The following is a 26,302-nucleotide window of genomic DNA, read 5'->3' as shown; positions in this document are numbered from 1 at the left end:
CTGACAATTTTACGTTTTTTATGCACTCCGCCATAAATAGGCTGGGCTGTATCAGTATCCACGATATCGAATGGCCCCATATATCGGAAACTCCCGATATTCAGGTATTTGGATGACTTTAGCCACATTTTTCAATAGAGGTGTCTGAAATGCTACACAAGGTGTTTTCTGAGAGAACTTTAATCCCCTAAAAGATAATTGTCTATATAGGTCCACGATATTGTATAGCCCCCATACAATGGTTCACCCCCCCCCCCCCCGATATTCGGTATTTTGATGATTTTAGCCACATTTTTTAAGGTCATTATCTGAAAATCCACACAAGGAGCTCTCTCTGAGTACTTTACACCCTGAAAGAGAATTTTCTATATAGGTCGACGATATCGTATAGCCCCCATATAATGGCGCCACCCGATTTTCGGTATTTTGATGGTTTTAGGTACATTTTACAATGGAATTTTCTGAAATCCTACACAAGGAGTTCTCTATGAGTACTTTACTCCCTGAAAAAGAATTTTCTATATAGATCCACGATATCGTATAGCATCAATATAACGCTAAACAAATATATTCGGTATTTCCAGGATTTTCGCGATATTATTCACCTGAATTGCATCAAAATTCACATTTGAAGTTCGTAATGAATACTACAGCCTAAGACAGAAAATAGTCTGTGCAGGTCCACGTCTTCGTATAGCCCCCATACAACGGTACCACCTTTTATTTGGTATTCGGATGATATTAGCGACATTATTCAACGGAATTGTTTCGAATTTCGTATTTGAGGATCGTAATGGGTACTACAGCCTATGACAGAAAATTATTTATCCAGCACTACGTCTACGTATAGCCCCCATATAAAGGTTTTTATTTAAGCGGTATTTTTCGACGGATTTTTTTTGAAAATTTTACAAGTTCCTTCCGGATGGTGGAGGGTATAAAAAGTTCGCCCTGGCCAAACTTAGTTTCTTTTTTACTTGTATTACCTCAGATTAAAAATTATGGTGGGAGCTTTCGCCTTTAAGGCTATTAATTCATTGTGATTTTATTGTTGGGGGACTCTTAGGTCGACTAGTGACGTATTAAATACGTTGGCTTAATGCCCACCTTTTGATACTTTCAACTTCTACATGTGTTTTTTTCGAGATCACAACTAATATAGAAGTTAACTCAGGCTATCAATTATGGTAGAGGTTTTCGCCTTTAAGGCTATCTATTCATCGTGATTCCAACGCTGGGGTACTCTTACTAACATATTTTGGCTTAATGCCCAACTTTTGATACCTTCAACTTCTATATGTGCTATCAATTCACTGTGATTTCAACGTTGGGGGACTCTTAGGTCGACTAGTGACACATTAAATATTTTGGTTTAATGACCTACTTTGGTAAGGTCCAACTTCTTATTTCTTGTTTTCGTCATCACAAAACACATCTCAACGCATTTATGTGGTTGATATGTGTTGTGATGACGAAAAAACAACATATATAAGTTATCTCGAACTTAGATTAAAAATAATTGTGGGGGCTTTCGGTTGTAAGGCTATCAATTCATTGTGATTTCAACGTTTGGGGGACTTTTAGGTCGACTTGCGACATATTTAATATTTTGGCTTAATACCCCACTTTTAGTACTTCCAAGTTCTGCTTTTATGCAGCACAATGATTTCCGGGATCTCATTTATAATAAGTGATTAAATTACCTATTTTAAAGATTAAGGTAAGGAATTTTTCTAGGTTAAAGACATTTAGGTTGACATAGTTCGATTTCGCCCATTTTTATTAGAACTAGGAAGCAAACCTATGGCATATGGCGTAGAAAATTAACAAGCATTGTACAATAACTAAGTTGTTTTAAATAATTTAAACTCGGATTTGTTTAATAGTACCATACGTTTAGAGAACTTTGATTAAATTAAGATTCTTAAGGTGAGAATACATGAAACGCTTTTTTGAGTGGCTTAAGGCATCGGCTAGCTTCTTCAAAAAAGAAAAAAGACCAAAAATCGAACTAAGTCAACCTAAAACTCCTTTGTTCTTCTACGAAGAAGCCTGCCGATGACTTGAGCCAGTCAAAAAAAAAAAAAAAAAAAAAAAAACCTTTTATGTATTCTTACATTTAGTTATTAAATGTGAGTTAAAATTAATTCAAAATAAATTCCTTAGGTATATAAAAATATTTCAATTTCAATTCCTGCAAAATCCATTTCATTTCCAAACCAAAATTTCTAAAATATCACAACTACCAATTTTCTCACAAAATATTTGATCATTTTTTCGAACGACGGAACCAAAAACCGTTCCATTTTGTAAAGCCATCTAAAAATAGCGTTATTTGTTAATTTTTCAATTTTTATTTCATTTCAAAACACACATCTGGTTCATTAAAAAAATATGAAAAAAACAAACCGTGAAGGCAGATCAACTTTCCGGCATCTAAAAAAGGCAACAAACAAATGTGTTTTTATTTTGCAAAACATTTGAAATTATTATTTTTTTTTTGGTACCAAAAATCACACATTTCATGTTGGCCGCCTTGATAGGAAAACATAGAAGAAAAAATAACAACATCAAAAAATCGTGAACCGTTGAAAATGAATTCGAAAAAACACCTACACCGTTTTTTCTATTCATCACCCCAGCCAACGAAGTAAGAAACCTGAATGAATGCCAATGCCATAATTGACTTGCGTAGTAATAATAGAGTATGACATGGCTGCATTGAGTGTATGCTTCTTCTTCCTGTTATTCACGTATTTCTATGAATGAACGTAGCATAACGTCATTTGTCATGTGATGGTAGTAGTAGAAGTGGAAACATTTGAGAGGGAAGTAAAAAAGTAGGAAAAAAAAGCGTGGGTCAAAAGTGGCATTGATCTTGCCATATCATTAACACCTGCTCAGGTAGGTTATATTTCTTTCAATGGCCATAAAAAAATGTTGCTGTAAAAATAAAAAAGAAAAAATACCAGCAACGGAGGCGTATAAAAGAGCGGTACATTTTTTGAACAAAAAATAAAAACAAAAATAAATGAAGTTGAAATTTTGTTAAGAATGAAAAATAGAGTAGTTTATGACGCTATAATAACACAGGTGCCGTATGTCCCGTTTTTTGCTAATTTGAACAATAAATTGTATTCAAGAACCACCGCCAAATCAGATGTATTACTTTTGAGAGAAGAAGGCACTAGGGGGAGACTTGAAAGGTGAGAGTACATAAAAGGCTTTTTTGACTGGCTTAAGTCATCGGCTGGCTACTGCGTAGATGAAAAATTCGAAAAGAACTATCTCTAAGTGGATAAAAACAAACTTGCGATAAGCAGAGCTCTTAAGGTGCAGATACTTAAGGAGACTTAAGGTGAGAATACATAAAATGCTTTTTTGACTGGCTTAAGGTGGGAAACATAAAGCGCTTATTTGGAAAAGAGGAACAAAGAAATTTTAGGTTCACTTAGTTCGATTTAAATAAAACGCTTGTTTGGCTGGCTTCTTTGTAGAGTAACAAAAGAGTTTTAGGTTGACTTAGTTCGATTTTGGCCCTATGCTCCACAGTTGACCTCTTTGGCAAATAAACACAATCATTTTGTTTGTTTACAAACTGCTGGACAACGATTGTTTTCTCATTGGAGAATACCAAATTCGGCAGTTCACCACTTTCGGCCAAGCGAAGCAACTCTTTCGCTCCTTTGAGTCTATTTTCTTTCTCTTTCTGTGGCGATGTATGTTCTTGCACTTTTTGGAATTTCAATGGCTTTACCCCGAGTTCATTTTTCAATATTTGCCGAATGAAATATTGCGATATGTTCAGCTCACGAGCCAATTTTCTACCACTGCAACGTGGGTTTCGATCAAGTCGCTTCCTTACTTTTCGAACCATTTCTGCTGCTGTTGCTGTTCTTCCGTCCACTTCGATTTAAATAAAACGCTTTTTTGGCTGCCTTCTTTGTAGAGGAACAAATGAGTTTTAGGTTGACTTAGTTCGATTTAGGCCCTACGCTCCCTTGTCCATTTTCCGAATAAGCCAGCAGATGACTTAAGCCAGTCGAAAAAAAAAAACGTTTTATGTATTTTCACCTTTAAGTCAAGTTAAGTTCGAAAAAGAACAAGGGAACGTAGGGCCAAAATCGAACTAAGTCAACCTAAAACTCCTTTGTTCCTCTACGAAGAAGCCAGTCAAAAAAGTATTCTCACCTTTATTACTGGCTGAAGTCATCGGCTTGCTTTTTTTATTAGTTGATTTGTTATCGAAATGCATTTGAAGTACTCTCTCTCTCTCTCTCTCTCTCTCGTAAATTTAAATTTATTTGATATCTAAAACATTTCCATTAAAATTTGACACCGCTGGCAATTTTTCATTGCCCCAATGGGAGACACAAACACACACAGAACACGCATACAAAATGTATCTAACAAGTGCTCTTTGGGTGCTTATGTTGGGCGCCATTCTGGTGATTAATGATGATCGGCTTATAATTGGTACACTGGCAAATCTTGTATATCATAAAACAGTAGTGGCAATGTGTCTGTTTATCTGTCTCTTCGAATGACAGCCCCTAATTCATATCCGAGCGGATGAGACAATAAAATAGAGATTTTTTAAAAATTGAAATAAAAAATTGACGGATTTTAGATAAATTAATAAGATGGCTACTGGGTAGCAAAGATCGCTGGAATGAAGGGATAGAGTCGAATTTTACTGTTGTTCTTAATAAGATAAGTTAGGGATGGGTCTTGACTCCTACCCTCATCACAAGTGTAAAGGTGAGAATACATAAAACGCCTTTTTTGACTGGCATAAGTCATCGGCTGGCTTCTTTGTAGAGGAGCAAAGAGTTTTAGGTTGACTTAGTTCGATTTTGGCCATAGGCTCCATTGTTCATTTGCGAAGAAGCCAGACGATGACTTGAGTCAGTCAAAAAAAGCGTTCTGTGTATTCTCACCTTAACTAAACAAAGGTTAGTCGACACTTATGTTCTTTATTTATGATTACCCGAAATAAACACGAACAATAAATACTCTAAATGCATTGATAATATTTTTTTTTCTAATTGGTATATGGTCGCAATAATGCTCTGTGTCCGGCAATAAAATCCATTGTTTATCTAAAACGCAGATATGTTAACGCACCCTTAAGGTGAGAATACATAAAACGCTTCTTTGACTAGCTTAAGTCATTGGCTGGCTTCTTGGGAAAATAAGAAAGAAGCGAAAGGCCAAAATCGAACTAAGTCAACCTAAAACTCTTTTGTCCTTTCCCAAGATGCCAGCCAATGACATAAGCCAGTCAAAAAAGCGGGAAAGGGAAACTGTTTTCAATCAAATTAAATTTGAAATGAACAAATAATTTACAAAACTTGAAAACTTACCTGCTGGGCAACAGGATCTAAAATGCTTTCTATAGTTTTCGTGTGAAAAACTGGCATTTTGTTGTTCTCTCTTCTGTTACGCGTGCTCGTACAGCTGAAATTTCTTCCTTTCCTTATCCAATGTCTTACTTAAAATTCTAATTTGTTTACGGAGTTGAGTGTAAAAATTTCGTTTCGCAATATAGGCAATATTGTGGCTAATTTAGGAGGGGGAATTCAATGTTTGTGTGTGTTTTCGGGGGGAATTTTTGTTTCGCTTCAAAAAATCAAAAATAAAATGGCTTCCTAAAATAAAACAAGGGGAGAACATTAAAGGTGAGTTTTTTTTTGTTAAAACAATTTATTTATGTCTAACAGTATTTTTTCGAAGTATTTTTTTTTTTCGAAGTTTCAATATTGCTGCTGATATTACGATTTATTTGTTTATTTTTGTTATTTCTCAGACGAAGTTGCATCATCTTTGCCATTACGTTATGATCAGCATTTAGTTTTTTCTTCACAATTTTTGTTTAAATTTGGAATTGTTATTGTTTATTTGTTTTTTGTTTATAAATATTGATTTTTTCTTTCACAAACGCCAATATTTTTTATATTTTTCTTTCTCTCTGTCTGCCACACAAATGCTGCTCTGCCACATAACTGATGTTGTTTGCCTGTTTCTCTTTTGTTCCATCTCCCTCTCTCTCTCGCATTTAATTGGAAAGAGTACTCACAGTGTTGTTATTATTGGCAGCCACTCTCCATCGCCGTGATTCGCTAATTTGTATAAATTTAAGAAATTATGTCAGCTGTTCGTTTTGCGAGTTTTTTTTTCTTTTGTGAAAAAATTTAATTTAGCAAAAAAGTATTTGTTTATATGGCAGACTTAATGCTATTTTTTTTTTCTTGGGAAACAAATTAAATTAGTTTCAATAAAGCAATTTATTATGTATGTGAGCATATGAAGTACAGTGTTAACGAAAAGTGTTCACACAATTGAAATATAAATTTCAATTATCAAATATGAATTTAATTAATCATCCGACAATATCGATATATAAAAAAAACAATCAATCGATCGATAAAGCATCGAATTTTCGAAATATCTAGACTAAAGAAGAAACTTTGAAATGTTTCTTCTTAAAACTATTACCAGACAATAAAGGTAAAGGTGAGAGAACATAAAACGACTTTCTGTCTGCCTTAAGTCATCGGCTGACTTCTTCGGAAAAGAATAAAGAAGCGAATAACCAAAATCGAACTAAGTCAACCTAAAACTCCTTTGTTCCTCTACGAATAAGCCAGCCGATGCAAAAATGTAGCAATTAACAATAAATCCTAATTACCACACCATTCTATAATTCATCCATCCATGGCGAACATTGACATTCATAAAGGGCAGAGCCGCGTCATTTCTATGGCCAACATTCATGCATTGCAATTTAATTCAATGGAATGACACAGAACACCCACTCGAACTTTGCAGTGCTCGTTTAGCGACTACTGGGAATTTCAATGACGCAGAGAATTTGTCATAAATAAATAATAAAAATAATTACGGATGATATTTTCCCTCAAATGCGAAACTTGAGAAAAAAATCGGTGAATAATGTCGCTAAAATCATCAAAATACCGAATATCGGGAGGTATCGTTATATGGAGGCTATACGAAGACCTGAGCCTGCATAGACAATTTTCTGTCTTGGGCTGTAGTATCCATTACGAGCTTCAAATACCAAATTTGAAACAAATCCGGTGAATTATGTCGCTAAAATCATCAAAATACCGAATATCGGGAGATACCGTTATATTGGGGCTATATGAAAACGTAGACCTGAAAAAACAATTTTCTGTCATAGGTTGAAGTATCCATTACGAACTTCAAATACCAAATTTGAAACATTTCCGGTGAATTATGTCGCTAAAATCATCAAAATACCGAATATCGAGAGGTGCCGTTATATGGGGCCTATACGAAGTAGTGGACATGCACAGACAATTTTCTGTCTTAGGCTGTAGTATCCATTACGAACTTCAAATACCAAATTTGAAACAATTCCGTTGAATAATATCGCTACAATCACCAAAATACCGAATATCGGGAGGTAGCGTTATATGGGGGCTATATAAAACGTGGACCTGAAAAGACAATTTTCTGTCTTAGGCTGTAGTATCCATTACGAGCTTCAAATACCAAATTTGTAACAATTCCGGTGAATTGTGTCGCTAAAATCATCAAAATACCGAATATCGGGAGGTATCGTTATATGGGGACTATATGAAAACCTGGACATTAAAAGACAATTTTCTGCCTTAGGCTGCAGTATCCATTACGAGCTTCAAATACCAAATTTGAAACCAATCCGGTGAATAATGCCGCTAATATCATCAAAATACCGAATATCGGGAGGTACCGTTATATGGGGGCTATATGAAAACGTGGACCTGCACAGACAATTTTCTGTCATAGGTTGAAGTATCCATTACGAGCTTTAAATACCAAATTTGAAACAATTCCGGCGAATAATGTCGCTAAAATCATCAAAGTACCGAATATCGGGAGGTATCGTTATATGGGGGCTATACGAAGACCTGAGCCTGCATAGACAATTTTCTGTCTTGGGCTGTAGTATCCATTACGAACTTCAAATACCAAATTTGAAACAAATCCGGTGAATAGTGTCGCTAAAATCATCAAAATACCGAATATCGGGAGGTATCGTTATATGGGGCCTATACGAAGTAGTGGACATGCACAGACAATTTTCTGTCTTAGACTGTAGTATCCATTACGAACTTCAAATACCAAATTTGAAACAAATCCGATAAATAATGTCGCCAAAAATCATCAAAATACCGAATATCGGAGGGTCCTATTATATGGGGACTATACCAAAACGTGGACCTACATGACCCATTTTCAATACCAAAAGTTATGCAGTCATTATATACATTTGTGTAAAATTTTATCACCCTTCTTCAATTCGTTCGGAAGCTAGAGTGATTTCCACAGACGGCCGGAAATGGCTAAAACGACATAGAATTTTATGCTGATCAAGACTATATATATCTCGTGGGGTCGAAAATGTATATTTCGACGTGTTACAAACGGAATGACAAACTTAATATACCTTCCATCCTATGGTGGAGGGTATGAAAATGCACCATCCAACATTTTGTGAATTTTGAATTTTCTTTTTTTTTGATTTGCAAATCTCCTCTCGACCCCAGCCACTGTATAACCCCCAACGAAAAGGAAAGGAGGGTCTCCATAAAAACCAATCTGTTCCCGCTCCCGCTCAAAATCTATCTACTTTGGCAAATATTAATTTCTGCTATTGCCCATATTTAGAAACTAGCTATGAGAATGTATGAACCGTAAATATAAACAATTTTGTAACAATTGCAGTGCAGTTCCGGTATTTTACGAGCAACGTCGTCGTCGACAGATGACTATTATTTGAAAGTGAAAAATAAATTGAAATGGTGCAGACAAACACAAGTAACCAACGCCGTGCCGGGGAGACTATTACAATGCCTGGTGCTGGAAATGACAACCATGCCATGACAGCAATAATGCACTTATAATTAATTATGCAATTTATTTAAATTGAATACTAAGCTGAAAATTCCACGGGGACGGGGGAGGATAAAATTGAAATTTGATTAAAATTTTCAAAAAAAAAAAAAAAAAAACTATTTCCTAATTCTAAATTGCTTGGGAAAACAATTATTTTTAATGAAAAAATAAATTCAAGTTCAAGGGGTATAAAGGGGTTAAAAATTATTTTCAGAACCAGATTATTAAATGACAATATTGAAACAAGTAAAATAGTATCACTCGCTTTTGCCAACAAATGTATACACCCAGCCTTGAGTTATGAAATTTTAAACTGTTGACCCTTTATGGGCGAGGTTCCGTTGGAGCCGTTAGCCAATATTGAGCAATTCTTAACTGACCCAAGACTAATAAAAATATAAGAACGTGCCAGATTTGGACCATATTGACTACTTCCTATATTTTAAACATAAAAGAGATATGGGCAAATTTTTGGAAAATATGGAAATAGGCGTGAGGTAGCAGATATAGCGGATCGAAGTATTCCATTTTCATACTTTATTTATACACAGATAAGAATATTGGTATGTGTAAAATATGTAGGAAATCGAATATAAGTTTTGAAAATTATGGGCCTTTGTAGGTGAGGTACCAGAAGGGGTTGGCACATATCTATCTATCTTCACAACAGATGTTGTCATAGCAAAAATGTTTGAAGAGAGTTGGATGCTTATTCCGCGTTGTATGAGCGTTTTGTTTCTTTTTTTTAATTCGAACCTATTGTGGGGGAAGTACCAGAAAAAGTTCGCCGATATATCCCATTTTCACAGCAGATCTTGTATTAGTAAAAATAAAGGGATGTGTGGAATTTAAAGAGAACCGGATGCTTATTTCTGCTTTTATGATCGTTTTGGTTATTCAAAAATTTGACCCTTTGTGGGGGAGTTACCAGAAGGAATGATCCGATCTCTACCATCTTTATAGCAGATCTTGTGTTGATGGTAATATTCAGATTTGCCAAGTCTTATGGGAATCGAATGTTAATTTCGTGTTTTATGGGCTTCATGGATAATAAAAATTTTCACACTTTGTGGGGGAGGTACCAGAAGGAATGGTCCGATCTCTACCATCTTTATAGCAGATCTTGTGTTAATGGAAATATTGAGATGTGTCAAGTCTGAATGGAATCGGATGTTAATTTCGTGTTTTATGAGCTTCATGAATACTCAAAATTTTGACCCTTTGTGGGGGAGGTAACAGAAGGGGTGGACAGATATATCCCATCTTCACACCAGACCTTGGATTAATAAAAATATTGTGATGTGTGTAATTTGAAGAGATCCGGATGCTTTTTTCGGATTTTATGATCGTTCTGTTATTTTAAACTTCGAACCTTTGTGGGGGAGGTACCAGAAGGAATGGTCCGATCTCTACCATCTTTATAGCAGATCTTGTGTTGATGGTAATATTCAGATTTGCCAAGTCTTATGGGAATCGAATGTTAATTTCGTGTTTTATGGGCTTCATGGATAATAAAAATTTTCACACTTTGTGGGGGAGGTACCAGAAGGGGTGGACCGATATATCCCATCTTCACACCAGACCTTGGATTAATAAAAATATTGTGATGTGTGTAAAATGAAGAGGATCGGACACATACATCACATTTTATAAGAGTTATACTTATTTTAAATTCTGACACCTTGTGGGGGAGGTACTTGATGGAGTGAACCGATGTTGTCCATATTCATACCTGACCTAGCACTGATGCAGATATTAGGATTCGCAAAGTTGGAGCAAAATTGGATTATTGCTTCTCCTTCTGTGCAGAAGATATATTTTTATGAAAATTTCGTCCTTTTGTGGGGGAGTTACCAGAAGGGGTGGACCGATGTATTCCATCTTGACACCAGATCGATGTATTCCATCTTGACACCAGATTTGTTCAAAAATTTTTTGAAAAATTTCACATCTTTGAAAAATTACTTTTTTTAAAGTCCTGCTTATTTTCGAAATAATATTTTTCGGCAAATCCCTACATTGTCCCACAGTTCCAAGCCCTAAGACAATGAATAAATTTCTGTAATTTCCTTTCATGTTTTTCTTTTCCATTTAGGCCACATCTTAACTAACACCCAATTTACGGATATTGGATGTTTGTCTTGGGAAACATTAGAAAATCCAAACAAAAGATTCGCTTCTCTGTCGAAAAAAATAATTTTTACATAAAAACAAAGAGAAGACGCCAAGGGAGGAACAAAGGCGAAAAATGGCCAACAAAAAAAATTTGTTGTCTGTGAAGCTCATGTAAAATTAATTTTCGGGCTGTGAGATAGAGGGGGCGCGGGGTGGTAAAGGAATGAATGAAAGTGAAACCATTCCATTTATGGGTGTGTGGAATATGTGGAGGGAACCGACGAAAGGTGAATGAAAAACAAATACCAAAATCGGCTAAAAACAAAACCGAAAGTTATTAATAACCTCCCGGGTGGGTGAGTCATGTGGGGAGACACAATATTTTGTGTGGCCAGTTTGGGAGAGGAAGGGCGGCTCGGGGGGTAGATAGGCAATAGGCTTAACAATGTGTCACCGTTTTAAACAAATGTTTTGATTGGGTTATTATTTCTTCATTTAGGGAGCTTTGGTGTTTTCGTGTGGCCTTGTTTGTTTGCCGAGGAGGGAAGGGGGGCTGAGAGATTTGAAATCAAATTCTTAGGGTATTTTTATCATTTATTTTGGTAGCTATGTATGTTTATTCTCATGAGTGACTGTGCCGACTTTTAAGATTGAGGTTGGGCTAATAAAATAATTCGCTCGAAAGGATTTTCAGTATTTGTTTGGTTTTAGCTAATTTGAAAAAGAAATGGTAAGGATATAAGGGGATTGTTTAGGAAATATTAGGACCAATTTGAAAGACCAAATCAGGAAGATGAAAATCCAATCATGGCTCTCGGGAAAAAAAACTTATTTTTTTAATATCCTCCACCGTTTGGAAAAATTTTGGAAATTTTCCAAAAAAAAAAAGAAAAAAATTATAAAATTTAAAAAACAGCGGATCTACACGAGACGTGGACCTGCACGGACAATTTTCTGTCATAGGCTGTAGTATACATTACGAACTTCAATTACCAAATTTGAAACAATTCCGGTGAATAATGTAGCTAAAATCATCAAAATACCGAATATCGGGAGGTACTGATATATAGGGCCTATACGAAGGTGTACACCTGCATACGCCATTTTTTGTCTTAGGCTCTAATATCCATTACGAACTTCAAATATCAAATTTGAAACAATTTCGGTGAATAATGTCGCTAAAAACATCAAACATCATCATACCGAATATCGGGAGGTACCTTTAAATGGGGGCTATACGAAGACGTGGATCTGCACAGATTATTTTCTGCCTTAGGCTGTAGTATCCATTACGAACTTCAAATACCAAATTTGAGACAATTCCGGTGAATAATGTCTCTTAAATCATCAAAATACCGAATATCGGGAGGTACTATTATATGGGGGCTATACGAAGACGTGGGCCTGCACAGACAATTTTTTGTCATAGGCTGTGGTATTCATTACGGACATCAAATACCAAATTTGAAACAATTCCGATGCAAAATGTCGTTAAAATCATCAAAATACCGAATTTCGGAAGGTACTGATATATGGGGACTATACGAAGACCTGGACCTGCATAGACAATTTTTTGTCACAGGCTGTAGTATCCATAGCGGACTTTAAATACCAAATTTGAAACAATTCCGGTGATTAATGTCGCTAAAATCTCAATATACCGAAAATAGGGAGATACTGATATATAGGGCTTATGCGAAGACCTGGACCTGCACAGACAATTTTCTGTCATAGGATGTAATATCCATTACGAACTTCATATGCCAAATTTGGAACAATTCCGATGAATAAAGTCGCCAAAAATCATCAAAATACCGAATATGGGGAGCTACCATTATATGGGGGCTATACGAAGACTTGGACCTGCACAGACAATTTTTTGTCACAGGCTGTAGTTCCCATTACGAACTTCAAATACCAAATTTGAAAAAATTCCGGTGATTACTGTCCCCTAAATCATCAAAATACCGAAAATAGGGAGGTACCTTTATATGGGGGCTATACGAAGGCCTGGACCTACACAGACAATTTTCTGTCATAGGCTGTAATATCCATTACGAACTTCAAATACCAAATTTGAAACAATTCCGGTGAATAATGTATCTAAAATCATCAAAATACCGAATATCGTGAGGTACCGTTATATGGAGGCTATACGAAGACGTGAACCTACATGGCCCATTTTCAACACCAAAAGTCATGCAGACAAAATATGCATTTGAGTACAATTTTATCAACCTACTTCATTTCGTTCGGAAACTAGAGTGATATCCGCAGACGGGTAGACCGACAGCAATGAAATCGACAAAGAATTAAATAGCTATATCCGAACCGATTTTCATCAAATTGGATGTACTTGCTTCTAGACTGCATCCCGTCCGATGTGCCAAAATTCAGGTCATTTGGACTTATATTGGCCTTTTGGTGCACAATTAACCCAAAATCGGTTGAAGATACGTATGGAAGCTATATCTAAATCTGCACCGATTTTGATAAAATTTGGTAGAGGTATTTCTGGGCTGCATTTGATGTCTGGTACCAAATATCATTCTTGTGGAGTACATATTACGCCTGTGAGGGACTTTAAACCCCAAATCGGACGAAACATATGTATAGGAGCTATAGCTATATCTGAACCGTTTTTCATCAAATTTGATGTACTTTCTTCTACACTGAATCCGGTCGGATGTGCCAAAATTCAGGTCATTTGGACTTAAATTGGCCCTTTGGTGCTCAATTAACCCGAAATCGGTTGAAGATATATATGGGAGCTACATCCTAATCTGATTCGATCTCCATAAAATTTGGCAGAGGTATTTCTGGGCTGTATGTGATATCTGATACCAAATATCGTTGTTGTGGAATGCATATTACGCCTGTGAGGGGCTTAAAACCCCAAATCGGATGAAACATATATATGGCAGCTATAGCTATATCCGAACCGATTTTCTTCAAATTTGATGTACTTGCTTCTAGACTGAATTCAGTGGGATGTACCAAAATTCAGCTCATTTGGACAGATATTGGTCATTTGGTGGAAGCTATATCTAAATTTGAACCGATTCTCGCCAATTTCAAAAGGTGTTCGTCCTTGGGCCATACAATTATTGTCTGGAAAATTTCATCTCAATCGGATAATAAATGTTACCTGAATTTTTATTTTTCACAAGAATACATGAACGGACGGTCAGACGAACTGACATCCATAAATCGACTCAGTAAGTGATTCTAAAAAAATCCTCAAAAGTATCAATGGGTCTATGTCGCTTCCATCTCCCCGTTACAAATAAATGGACCCACACATAATACCCTTACCTCTGTGTGTGGTGTAGGGTATAAAAACTATATTCAGTTCCCCATCTCCCCAGACCATTTTCGGCCCACCGTCGGTGTCACTCACTCTGTGACAGCCCACACAGCTGATGTTTGGCCGTCTGTCTGTCTGCCTGCCTGTCTCCCATTCCATTCCAAGATGCGGAGATGTCATTCAAATGCATTTTCTAGTCACAGAAAATTCCATAATGTCCACCAACATGTCCAAGACCATAAAAAGTATTTAGGGCTTATCTGGGTTACTGCTGTAGTTTTTTTTTCAGGAGATAAACAGAAACCGTAAACGTCAGTTGTTGTTTTTGTTGTTGCTTGTTTTGCCGTTGTCAAGATGAAATGTAAATTATGGCCCCAATGTAGGCTTAGAATACAGAATAATTAAATTTTGCTTATCTTTGTTTATCAAGATTGTAGGACTGTGTTATTTTTTTCTCTCGTTCTCGGAATGTGGGGAAGATAAAAATAGGACTTTCTTTTTTTTTGGAAAATAAACAAAAAACAACATTCTTTATTTAATTAAAAAAATTAAAGAATTTTTTTTTTTGAGGCATAATTTTGTTTCAATATTTTTATACCCTCAGTCATAAGGCTAGAGGAGGTATATATCATTTGATACGGCCAAAACGTGCCTCATCGAAATAAAGGTTTCAGACCCTAGGTCTCTTTGGGCCAAATCCGTTTTAGGATATTTGGAGTCGATCTAGCGATGGCTCGAAGAAAGTATCCGATTTGATCCAAAGGTGGTAGAGATCGGACCATTCCTTCTGGTACCTTCCCCACGAAGAGATCAAAATTTTGAATATTAATGAAGCTCATAAAACACGAAATTAACATCCGATTCCATTCAGAATGGAGAGTATATTTCACAATCGAAAAGGGAGATAGGATTCTATTCTCATTTACATTGGTCCTTCGAGCCGGATAGAGAATAGAGTTGACAATGGAAGGAGGAGATTGAATTCTATTCTCAGTTACATTGATCCTTCGAGCCGAATAGAGAATAGAGTTGACAATCGAAGAGGTCGTATTCCTTTCTCACTAAACATTGCTGCAGTCGAGGCGAATCGAGAATTGAGTTGACAATCGAAGAGGGAGATTGGATTCTATTGTCAAAACATTGGTCCTTCGAGCCGGATAGAGAATAGAGTTGACAATCGAAGAGGGAGATTGGATTCCATTCGGAAAATATTGGTCCTTCGAGCCGAATAGAGACTATAGTTCACAATCGAAGAGGGAGAATGGATTCTATTCTCATTAATCGTTGGTCCTTCGAGCCGAATAGAGACTATAGTTCACAATCGAAGAGGGAGATTGGATGCTATTCGCAAAACACTGGTCCTTCGAGCCGGATAGAGAATAAAGTTGACAATCGAAGAGGGAGAATGGATGCTATTCTCAGTTACATTCATCCTTCGAGTCGGATCGAGAATTGAATCTACACCCAAGCGAAGCGGCCGTATTCCTTTCTCACTAAACATTGCTCTAGTCGAGCCGAATAGAGAATTGAGTTGACAATCGAAGAGGGAGATTGGATTCTATTCTCATTAATCATTCGTCCTTCGAGCCAGAAAATAATTGACAATCGAAGAGGGAGTTTGCACTCTTTTCTTATTTAAACATTGGTCCTTCGAGCCGGATAGAGAATAGAGTTGACAATCGAAGAGGGAGATTGGATTATATTCTCATTAATCATTGGACCTTCGAGCCAGAAAAGAATTGGCAATCGAAGAGGGAGATTGGATTATATTCTCATTAATCATTGGTCTTTCGAGCCAGAAATGAATTGACAATCGAAGAGGGAGATTGGATTCTATTCTCATTAATCATTGGTCCTTCGAGCCAGATCGAGAATTGACCCTACACCCAAGCGAAGCGGTCGTATTCTTTTCTCACTAAACATTGCTGAAGTCGAGCCGAATAGAGAATAGAGTTGACAAACGAAGAGGGAGATTGGATTCTATTCGCAAAACATTGGTCCTTCGAGCCGGATAGAGAATAGAGTTGACAATCGAAGAGGGAGATTGGATTCTATTCTCATTAAATCATTGGTCCTTCGAGCCAGAAAAGAATTGACAATCGAAGAGGGAGATTGGATTCTATTCGCAAAATATTGGTCCTTCGAGCTGGATAGAGAAGAGAGTTGACAATCGAAGAGGGAGATTGGATTCTATTCTCATCAATCACTGGTCCTTCGAGCCGGATTCAGAAAGGAATTGACAATCGAAGAGGGAGATTGGATTATATTCTCATTAATCACTGGTCCTTCGAGCCAGAAAAGAATTGACAATCAAAGAGAGATATTGGATTCTATTCGAAAAACATTGGTCCTTCGAGCCGGATAGAGAATAGAGCTGACAATCGAAGAGGGAGATTGGATTCTATTCTCATTAATCATTGGTCCTTCGAGCCAGAAAAGAATTGACAATCGAAGAGGGATATTGCACTCTTTTCTTATTTAAACTTTGGTCCTTCAAGCCGGATCCAGATAGGAATTGACAATCGAAGAGAGAGATTGGATTCTATTCTCATTAATCACTGGCAGTTATTTGGCTGTAAAAGTACCGCCTATATAACTGAAACACCAAATATTCGGAATTTTTTCAACGACATTTCTTTAAATTTTGCAAGGTTCGGACCTGCAGAACTTAGCTTTTTTTACTGCTTTTTAAAGATCTTCAACAAATTATTAAAAATTTTGTCTGCCACTGTTAATAAAATTATTTGTAAATGGGACACCAAATTCTCTAAAGGCCAGCTATTCAAAATGTTCAGAAAATTGGAGCTTCGGTAGCAAACACAAACAACAAATACAAAACAAAAATATTATTATCAATTATTGCTAGACCTACACATTGTCTGTGTTTTGCTCACCGTGTGACAGTTGTTTTGCGGTTGGTTTCCCCACATTTGTTGGGGCGCTGCATTTTTATAGCTTCGTTCAAAATTTTGAAACTGACGATGATGTTGATGGTGGCGATGATGGCCTCGTATAAAAAAAAAAACAATAATAAGTTTATTAATAATAATAACAACAAACAATAATAATGCTCTGTAACCACATGTGTGGTGTGTGTGTGTGTTATTGTCCCATGATTATTATTGTTGTTGTTGTTTTTGTTGCTTATATCCAAAGTCACATAAATCGTGAGCGCTGGCATTTCAACATCAAAACAGAAAATAACGCAACGCTTCCATCTGCTTTGAGCTAAGCCTTTATGTCAAGCCTCCAGCATCCCTACTACCCTGGCCCTAGATAGCTCAAATATGGCAATGACTGGAATTTAATTGATGTCTTCCCCGATAATGTCGGTTGGTTTTCAATTAAAAATTCTGCAACCGTTGCTCGATGGCGTGGCGTTTTTTTTTCTTTGTGGTGGGGCCCAGTCGCCAGCTTTTGTTGTGGTAATTTTGTTCTGGATGCCGCAATGAATTTTAAATAAAAAAAAAAGAATTCCAATTGCATTTGATTCGATTTTAATGGGAAATCAAGTGGAGGCAATGGTGCTACATAAATCTATTAAGGAATCAAAATAAATCAATTAAGAGCTTTCGAAGAATCAATTCAATTTTTCTAAAATTTCGGAATTTTAAATAAAATTAAAAATTTTAAAGACCAGCTATTGGGGATTTTTTTTTAAATATTTTATTAAAAAAATTAGTCATATATTTTGTAAAAAAAGTTTTTAACAAGTATTAATAGTTTTCAAAAAACCAAAAAATCAATTTTTCTAAAATTTCGGAATTTTGAAAAAAATAAAAATTTTTAAAGACGAGCTATTGGGGAATTTTTTAAAAAATATTTTATCAAAGAAAAATAGTCAAATATTAAAAAAAAGGTTTTTTACAAATAATAATAGTTTTCAAAAAACAAATTTAAACTCATTAAAAACTCATTAGTTTTTATTTATTTTTCTTTCTAATTTTTTTCTTTATTTTTTTGGGAAAGTTTAAAAAAAATTAAAGATCAACCATTGGGTAATTTTTATACCCTCAGACATATATATGTCTAGAGAGGGTATATTTCTATGTCTAAAGAGGGTATATTATCATTTGATACGGCCAAAAGGTGCCTCATCGAAAAAATGGTCTTATATCCTAGGTCTCTTTGGATCAAATCCGTTTCAGGACATTTGGAGTCGATCTAGCGATTCCCGTCCGTACGTCCGCTCGTCTGTCTGGCTGGCTGCTACGCACGATAACTCTCGAAGGGAGCATCCAAGTTGATACAAACTCGCTACATCATAATATTATTATCAAACTTAGATCGAGTTCGGAGATGGGCAATAACGGTTCACTCCTTTTGGTACCTCCTCCACAAAATGTCAAAATTTTCAAAAAAAACATTTACTGCACATAGAGAGAAATGATAATGCGATTTTGCTCTAACTTTGCATATCCTAATATTTACATCAGTGCTAGGTCAGGTGTGAAAATAGACAATATCGCACCACTCCATCAAGTACCTCCCCCACAAAGGGTCGAAATTTTGAATAATTATAACTCTTATAAAATGTGATGTAAGTGTTCGATTGTCTTCAAATTACACAGGTAATAATATTTTTATTAACCCAAGGTCTGGTGGGAAGATGGAATATATCAGTACACTCCTTCTGGTACCTCCCCCACAAAGGGTCAAAATTTTGATTATTCATGAAGCTCAGAAAACCCAAAAAGTAACATCCGATTCCATTCAGACTTGGTACATCCCAATATTTCCATCAACACAAGATCTGTTAAAAATATGGTGGAGATCGGATCATTCCTTCTGGTACCTCCCCCTACAAAGGGTCGAAGTTTTGAATAAGCAAAACGATTATAAAATCCGAAATTAGCATCTGGTTCTCTTCAAATTTCACACATCTCCATATTTTTATTAAACCAAGATCTGATGTGGATATGGGATATATCGGCGCACTGCTTCTGGTAGCTCCCCCTACAATCGATCAAAATGTTGAATATCCATGAAGCGTATAAAACGGGAAATTAACATCCGATTACATTCAGACTTGGCACATCTCAATATTTCCAGCAACACAAGATCTATTATAATGATGGTAGAGATCGGATCCTTCCTTCTGGTACCTCCCCCACAAAGGGTCAAAAGTTTTGAATAACCAAAACGATAATAAAATCCAAAATAAGCATCCGATTCTTTTCAAATTACACACATCACAATATTTTTATTAACCCAAGGTCTGACGTGAAGATGGGATATATTGGTTCACTCCTTCTGGTACCTCCCCCACAAAGGGTCAAAATTCTGAATATCCCTGAAGCTCAGAAAACGCGAAATTAACATCCGATTTCATTCAGACTTGTTACATCTCAATATTTCCATCAACAGAAGATCCATTATAACGATAGTAGAGATCGGACCATTTCTTCTGCTACTTCCCCCACAAAGGTTCGAAGTTTTGAATAACCAAAACGATCATAAAATCCGAAATAAGTATCTGGTTCTCTTCAAATTATACACATCACTATATTTTTAATAACCCAAGGTCTGACGTGAGAATGGAATATATCGGCCCACTCTGTCTGGTACTTCCTCCACAAAGGGCCAATATTTTCGAGTATGTATTCATGAAGCTCATAAGACACGAAATTACCATCCGATCCCATTCAGACTTGAACATCTCAATATTTCCATTAACACAAGATCAGTTAGAAAAATGGTACAGATCGGACCATTCCTTCTTGTACCTCCCCCACAAAGGTTCGAAGTTTTGAATAACCAAAACGATCATAAAATCCGAAATAAGTATCTGGTTCTGTTCAAATTATACAGATCACAATATTTTTATTAAACCAAGTTCTGACGTGAATATGGAATATATTGGTCCACTCCTTCTGGTACCTCCCCCACAAATCGTTTAAGATTTGAATATTCATGTAGCTCATAAAACACGAAATTAACATAAGTCTCCATTCAGACTTGGCACATTTCAATATTTCCATCAACACAAGATCTGTTTGAAAAGATGCTAGAGATCGGACCATTTATTCTGGTACCTCTCCCACAAAGATCAACAGTTTCAATAATCATAACTCAAGGCTGGGGCATATATCTGTCGTTAAAACCGACTGATATTATTTTACTTCTTTTAAATATTTTTTATTCACAAACCAACAATCGTGGATTTAAAAAAAATGTTTTCCCACAAATGATCGATTTTCTAGAAAATTTTTCCAAAATCCTTTTGATGATCTCGAACATACCCAAGTCACGAACAAACATTTTCCTATGACTGGAACGTTTGTATACATGCAGCTATTTTTAGAATGAATTTCCGATTTGTTTAGACAAACACCAGCAGAAGCAGCAGGTGATATTTCGAATCTCCATATTTCCATTCTTACTTTTTTAATTCTAAAATACATTTGCGACCTTTTTTCGTTAAACGATTGCAAGCAAAACAAGCCAGCTATTTAAGCAGTCAGGTACAAAGTATGCAGATAAAACAGATTCTTGGGTTGTTGTATTTTTTTTAATTCTCCCCCCCCACTCATCGCCTCCTTCTTCCAAATACTCCGTAAACTTTTATTTGTTTGGCCATATCAATGGAAAGGTGTGAGCGAAAGAGAGCACTTCAGAGAGATCTCAACTGAAATTCCCCCAAAAATGGGGAGAGTACGCACAAATGAAACGACGAGAGAGAGAGAGTGTGTGTGCCCAAGAGTGCGTCATTAATTGTTTGTTCAATGAGTCATATATAAACATGTGTTGTTGTTGTTGCTGCCACTGATGTTGTTACTGGCTCTTTGTAGAGAATAGAGACAACAGGGATGGGAAGTCATAATTGCATAAAATTAAAAGATATTCAGTGAGGGGAATTGGTTGAAAAATATTTAAAAAAATTACAAAAATTAGAAAAAAATACATAACTCATTTTAGAAACTTAAAAACAACATGAATGGGTTAATTAAACAAAAATATTTTAAACCTCGAATGAGAAATTTAAAGCAAAAATTCCATTCTTCAAAAGTGCATTATCAAGGCATTAATTTTTTTAAATAATTCTCGATCGAGATATTTAAAGGAAAAAAGCAAATACTAAAATAAATCTATGCCTAGAAAAATCTACGATTTAAAAAAATATATTTTAACAATTAAAAAAAAAAAAACAAAGTTATTCGACGGGGGGATTTTTTTTAAAAGTATTCAAAAAATTACAAAATTAGATACAAATTACAAAATTTTTTTACAAATAGGCAAAACAAAACACGATTGAGTTGAATTAAAAAAAAATGTTTCAAACCTCGAATGAGAAATTTAAAACAAATTTCATTCTTCAAAAGTGCAAGATCAAGGTTTTTAATTTTTTTTTTAAATAATTCTCTATCAAGACATTTAAAAGGAAAAAAAGAAAATATTTGTCAACAATTTTTTTTGAACAAAAATAAATATTTAAAATAAACCTATGCTTAAAAATGCTTTCTAAGTCACTCGTCCGACAGCTGTTAAAATTATTCCAGTGACAGCTTTGGTGAGAATTTTCCAGAGAAAAGGTTATTCGTGATGGAATTCAGGCGGGATAGCGTGATCTCTTTATATTTGGCTGGAAACCCATAAGTGGCTATCGTTAGAGCACTCCAGCATTTGAATGTGAATGAATATTTGGTGTCTCGTACCATCGCTCGTTACCGTGATACTGGTAGCGTAGCCCGACGACGTCAAGGAAATGGATGGGGAAAAAACAGTAACATCAGCAGAAATGGTTCGAAAATTATAGAAGCGACTTTATCGAAAATGGCTAGTGAGCTGAACATATCGCAATATTCCATTCGGCAAATATTGAGAAAAGAGCTCGGGGTAAAGGCATTGAATTTCCAAAAAAGTGTAAGAACTTACACCGCAACAGAAAGAAAATAGACGACTCAAAAGAGCTAAAGAGTTGACTCGCTTGGCCGAAAGTGGTGAACTGGCGAATTTGGTTTTTTGCGATGAGATTCCGATAACATTCGTTGTCCAGCAGTTTGTAAACAAACACAATGATCGTGTTTACTTGCCAAAGAGGTCAGCCGAAAATGTCCACCTTTGGTTGGCCACCCGAACTCAAGAGCCGGCCATGGTGAATGAGTGTGTGGGCCGCCATAACAGCCGATAGTCGCTCTCCGCTTGTATTAATCGACCGTGGCATCATCGTGGCAGAATAACATCGCGAAAATATTCTGGAGGGTGTATTATAGCCTTGGGCACGCAAACATTTTGGCCGCAGACATTTGGACATTCCAGCAAGACTCAGGACCTCATTTTGGATACACCCAAGAATGATTACAAAGTGAGGTTTCTCGCCTCATTTCCAGCGCACAATGGTCACCATAATATCTCCGGATACCAATCCGTTGGACTATTGTGTCTGGAGTATTTTGGAAAGCAAGGTTGGCACTAAACCAAATACCAAAGTGTCGATCACCTCAAGCAAAAGCTTCGCCGGGAATACCGCCAAAATACCGCAGAGCAATATTCGGGCAGCGTGTGACTGGGTTTCATTGGCCGTTTGAGGGCCATAATTCGTGCCAAAAGGTGAACAATTCCAACAAATCTAAATTTATTCTAAAATTTGATGCTATTTCCGATATTTTTTGCTTTCATTGAATAAAATTAAAAAAAGTAAAAATTATGGCATTTGACTTTGTTGCAGTTTTTTTTATCTCACCCTGTATATACTTTATGAGGGAATGATGAAGTTAATATACCCTCCATGGGGAGACCCTCTTTATGGGTAGATTATTGAGCACAGAGATGTATTAAATTCAATAATTGCCGTCAATTTGTTGATTAATCAAAAGTCGACCTACATATCCCTGGTAGAACTAAATCCTTTTATGCTCTTTTTTATATGGGAAAATTCTGGGGAATGCCTGAATGTATGATAAAAATGTGACAATTTAATTCAAATTTATGGAGGATATAAGTACCAGAATACCGGTTATTTCCACATTCCTCAAAAAATATTTGGCAAAAAATCTCCAAACACCTTTGCCAAAAATGCATCAACTTGGGAGCATTGATATGACAACAATTTTTAAATGTTGTTTTTTAATATAAGTAGATTTTTATATGTTTTCTTATACCACGTCATTCGGAGGTTATTATAATTCGTGTTTTTTAAAGAATTTTTACAAATTTAAATAACTTTTCATTCAACATTTTCAATTCCAAAATTGGTTTGACAGTTTATTGTCACAGCAGCTGTGTCGATGCGTCTACCTATATTCTTCTGCCATGCTTTTTTGAGACTTAAGAGGAGACTTTCCATCCCCGGCATGACGGCGTTGGTGGCGCGTCGGCGTCGTCGTCGTTTTATTATTGTCTGCATTGGCCCCCCATTTGGCAAGATCAAATTTTGACACAAATAGAGAAAACTGTTGCTTCTTGCCATTTCGTTGCTTTCTTTTTTTGATTCTTTTTAGTGTTGGATATTTCTTTCTTCGGGTTATTCTGGGATTTTTTAAATTAATTTTTTGTTGTTGTTCCGTTCTTTTTTTTTTTGATCGAAATTGGAGGGAGGAGGTAAATAGCATTTCGATATAGACACAATTTTCGCTTCATTGGTTGCCTCCGCGCCGATACAACTGAACTCACTGGTGTTGTTTCTTGTTCTGCTTCTTCTTGTTTTATTTTTTAATTAAATTGGATTTTTTTGGGGTAGTAGTTGTTGTTGTTTTTTTTTTTTTTTTTTGATATTCCAAATTTAGCACTTTTTTGGCATTTAATTAATTCAATTGGGGTTAATTAAAATAAACAAATTTAATTTTGCGATACATTTTTCATAATTTGCATTTCACTTCAATAACATCAACAACAATATTTGAATTTATTTTTTGTTAATAAAATTTTATTTATATTCTTTTTTCTTCTTGATTTTCTTTGTTATTTTCTTATATTTTTTCTTCGCATCCAAGCCAAACACAACTTACTCGCCCGAGAATATTTCGCCAACTAAATGAGTGGTGGCCCCCAGTTGCCAAGCCATCATTATCATCATCGTTGCCAGCAAGAGACCATGAGAGAAAATTGTGCAGCTAAACCCCCCCTCCCCCTGCCTACCACACAGAGAGTGTGGGTGTGTGTGAGTGATTGTGTGGAGCTTAAATGTTGTCTATTCTCAATCGATTGCTGTATTGCTTGCGTGCTGTCGACGTCCCCATTACCATTTCTCTTTGCAACAGTAAATCTCTTAAGCGCTCTTATGAGCGGGGGAAACACATTGAGAGTAAAGAACTTAAACGTGACATTTGCCAACAACTGATCGTAGTTGTTGTTGTTGTTTTGGAGTTGGAGATTGAAATCTTGGCTAAACGGGCGAGGGATAAAAATAAATTGTTTGTAGCCAGCCCACCTTTTTAACATTGAACTCATGCCTTTTTGTCTGTGTAAAAATGACAACAGGTTAATGGACTGTTTACACCATTTCAATGGGAAAAGAGCTGTGGAACGATTTTTACTATTGTGGACTTTTTGATAATGGTATGTTCGCATTAGAGCTTATTTTTAAAAACAAAAATTCATCGCTAATTTTTAAAAAATCGTAAATAAAAAAATCAAAAACCTCTTAAATAATTGTGAAATTTAAAAAAAATATATTTTTAAATAATTGTGGACTTTGACAGATTTCTTTTTATTTAAAAAACACTGTGCAATAAAATTTAAATTTTTTCAATAATTAAAGAGAAGATATCATGGTAGAAGAATATAGGTAGATGCATCAACGCTTGAGAACATTGATATGTCAAAATTTTTTAAATGTTTTGTCAAAAATAAGTAGACTTTTATATGTTTTCTTGTTCGACGCAAATCGGAGGTTGTGATGATATGTATTTTTCAACAATTTTTACAAATTTCAATAATTTTTCATTCAAGATTTTCGATTCCAAAATCGGTTTGACAATTCATTGTCCCAGCAGCTGTGTCGATGCGACTATCTGTAATCTTCTACCATGGAAGATATAACAGATTATCATAATAGAGCTAAAAAAATAAATGACATGTGTGTCGTAGTTCTGAAAGTCTACATCACAAAGTAACCTAAATAGATGGTGGACAAATTTCCCCCTTTCCATTATTTTTTGAAATTTTCGGATTAAGAATCCTTTGAATCCGTTGGTTTTAGATGTGTAGTGTCTTCGGGAATATTGCAGAAAAAACACGATTTTTTGCTCGAAAATTTTAACCCTCAAGCGAGCCGGGGTCTTTTTAGTCCCTTTTGCAAAATATGCTTTAAAATTCGCTTTAAACGGGATAATGGCAAGACAAAATACTCTACAAAGTTATATGTTAACAAGTAAAAAAAAAAGTAAGTTCGACCGGCCCTAACTTTCAATATCCTCCACCATTTGTAACGAATTTGGAAATTTTCTAAAAAATAATACCCGTTAAAAAATTCTGTTAAAATCGTAAAAATACAGAATACAGGAAGTGGCCGTTTTATTGGGGTCTATATGAAGACGTAGACCTCCATGGGTAACTTTTGTCATAAGCCATTACAATATTCAAATACGAAATTTAAAACAAATCCGGTGGATAATATCGCCAAAATAATCAAAATACCGAATATAGGGAGGTACAGATATAAAGGGCTTATGCGAAGACCTGGACCTGCATAGACAATTTTCTGTCATAGGTTGTAGTACCCATTGAGAACTTCAAATATGAAATTTAAAACTATTCTGGTGAACAATGTCGCTAAAATCATCAAAATACCGAATATCGGGAGGTAGCGTTATATGGGGGCTATACGAAGACGTGAACCTGCACAGACAATTTTCTGTCACAGGTTGTAATACCCATTGAGAACTTCAAATACCAAAATTGAAACAATTCCGGTGGATAATGTCGCCAAAATCATCAAAATAACGAATATAGGAAGGATACGTTATAGAGGACCTATACTAAGACATAGTCCTGCATTGACAATTTTCGGTGACA

General features: G+C 35.7%; 1 protein-coding gene across 1 annotated transcript in view; it reads right to left on the bottom strand.

Moving 5' to 3' along the window:
• LOC101895839 (vinculin) overlaps nucleotides 1-24,310 on the bottom strand; it is a 34,914-nt gene extending 10,604 nt beyond the window's left edge. Inside the window, exons 1-2 of the mRNA XM_005183921.4 lie at nucleotides 24,295-24,310; nucleotides 5,367-5,651 (exon numbers count right to left, since the gene is read on the bottom strand). Of these exons, the coding sequence (XP_005183978.1) occupies nucleotides 5,367-5,423 (57 nt within the window). The 5' untranslated portion in view covers nucleotides 5,424-5,651; nucleotides 24,295-24,310. The remainder of the gene's footprint in view (nucleotides 1-5,366; nucleotides 5,652-24,294) is intronic.
• Between the last annotated feature and the right edge of the window lie 1,992 nt (nucleotides 24,311-26,302).

Source organism: Musca domestica, unplaced genomic scaffold, assembly GCF_030504385.1.
Source record: "Musca domestica strain aabys unplaced genomic scaffold, Musca_domestica.polishedcontigs.V.1.1 236, whole genome shotgun sequence".
NCBI classification, from domain to species: domain Eukaryota; kingdom Metazoa; phylum Arthropoda; class Insecta; order Diptera; family Muscidae; genus Musca; species Musca domestica.
This window is presented reverse-complemented; position numbering and strand designations above follow the sequence as displayed.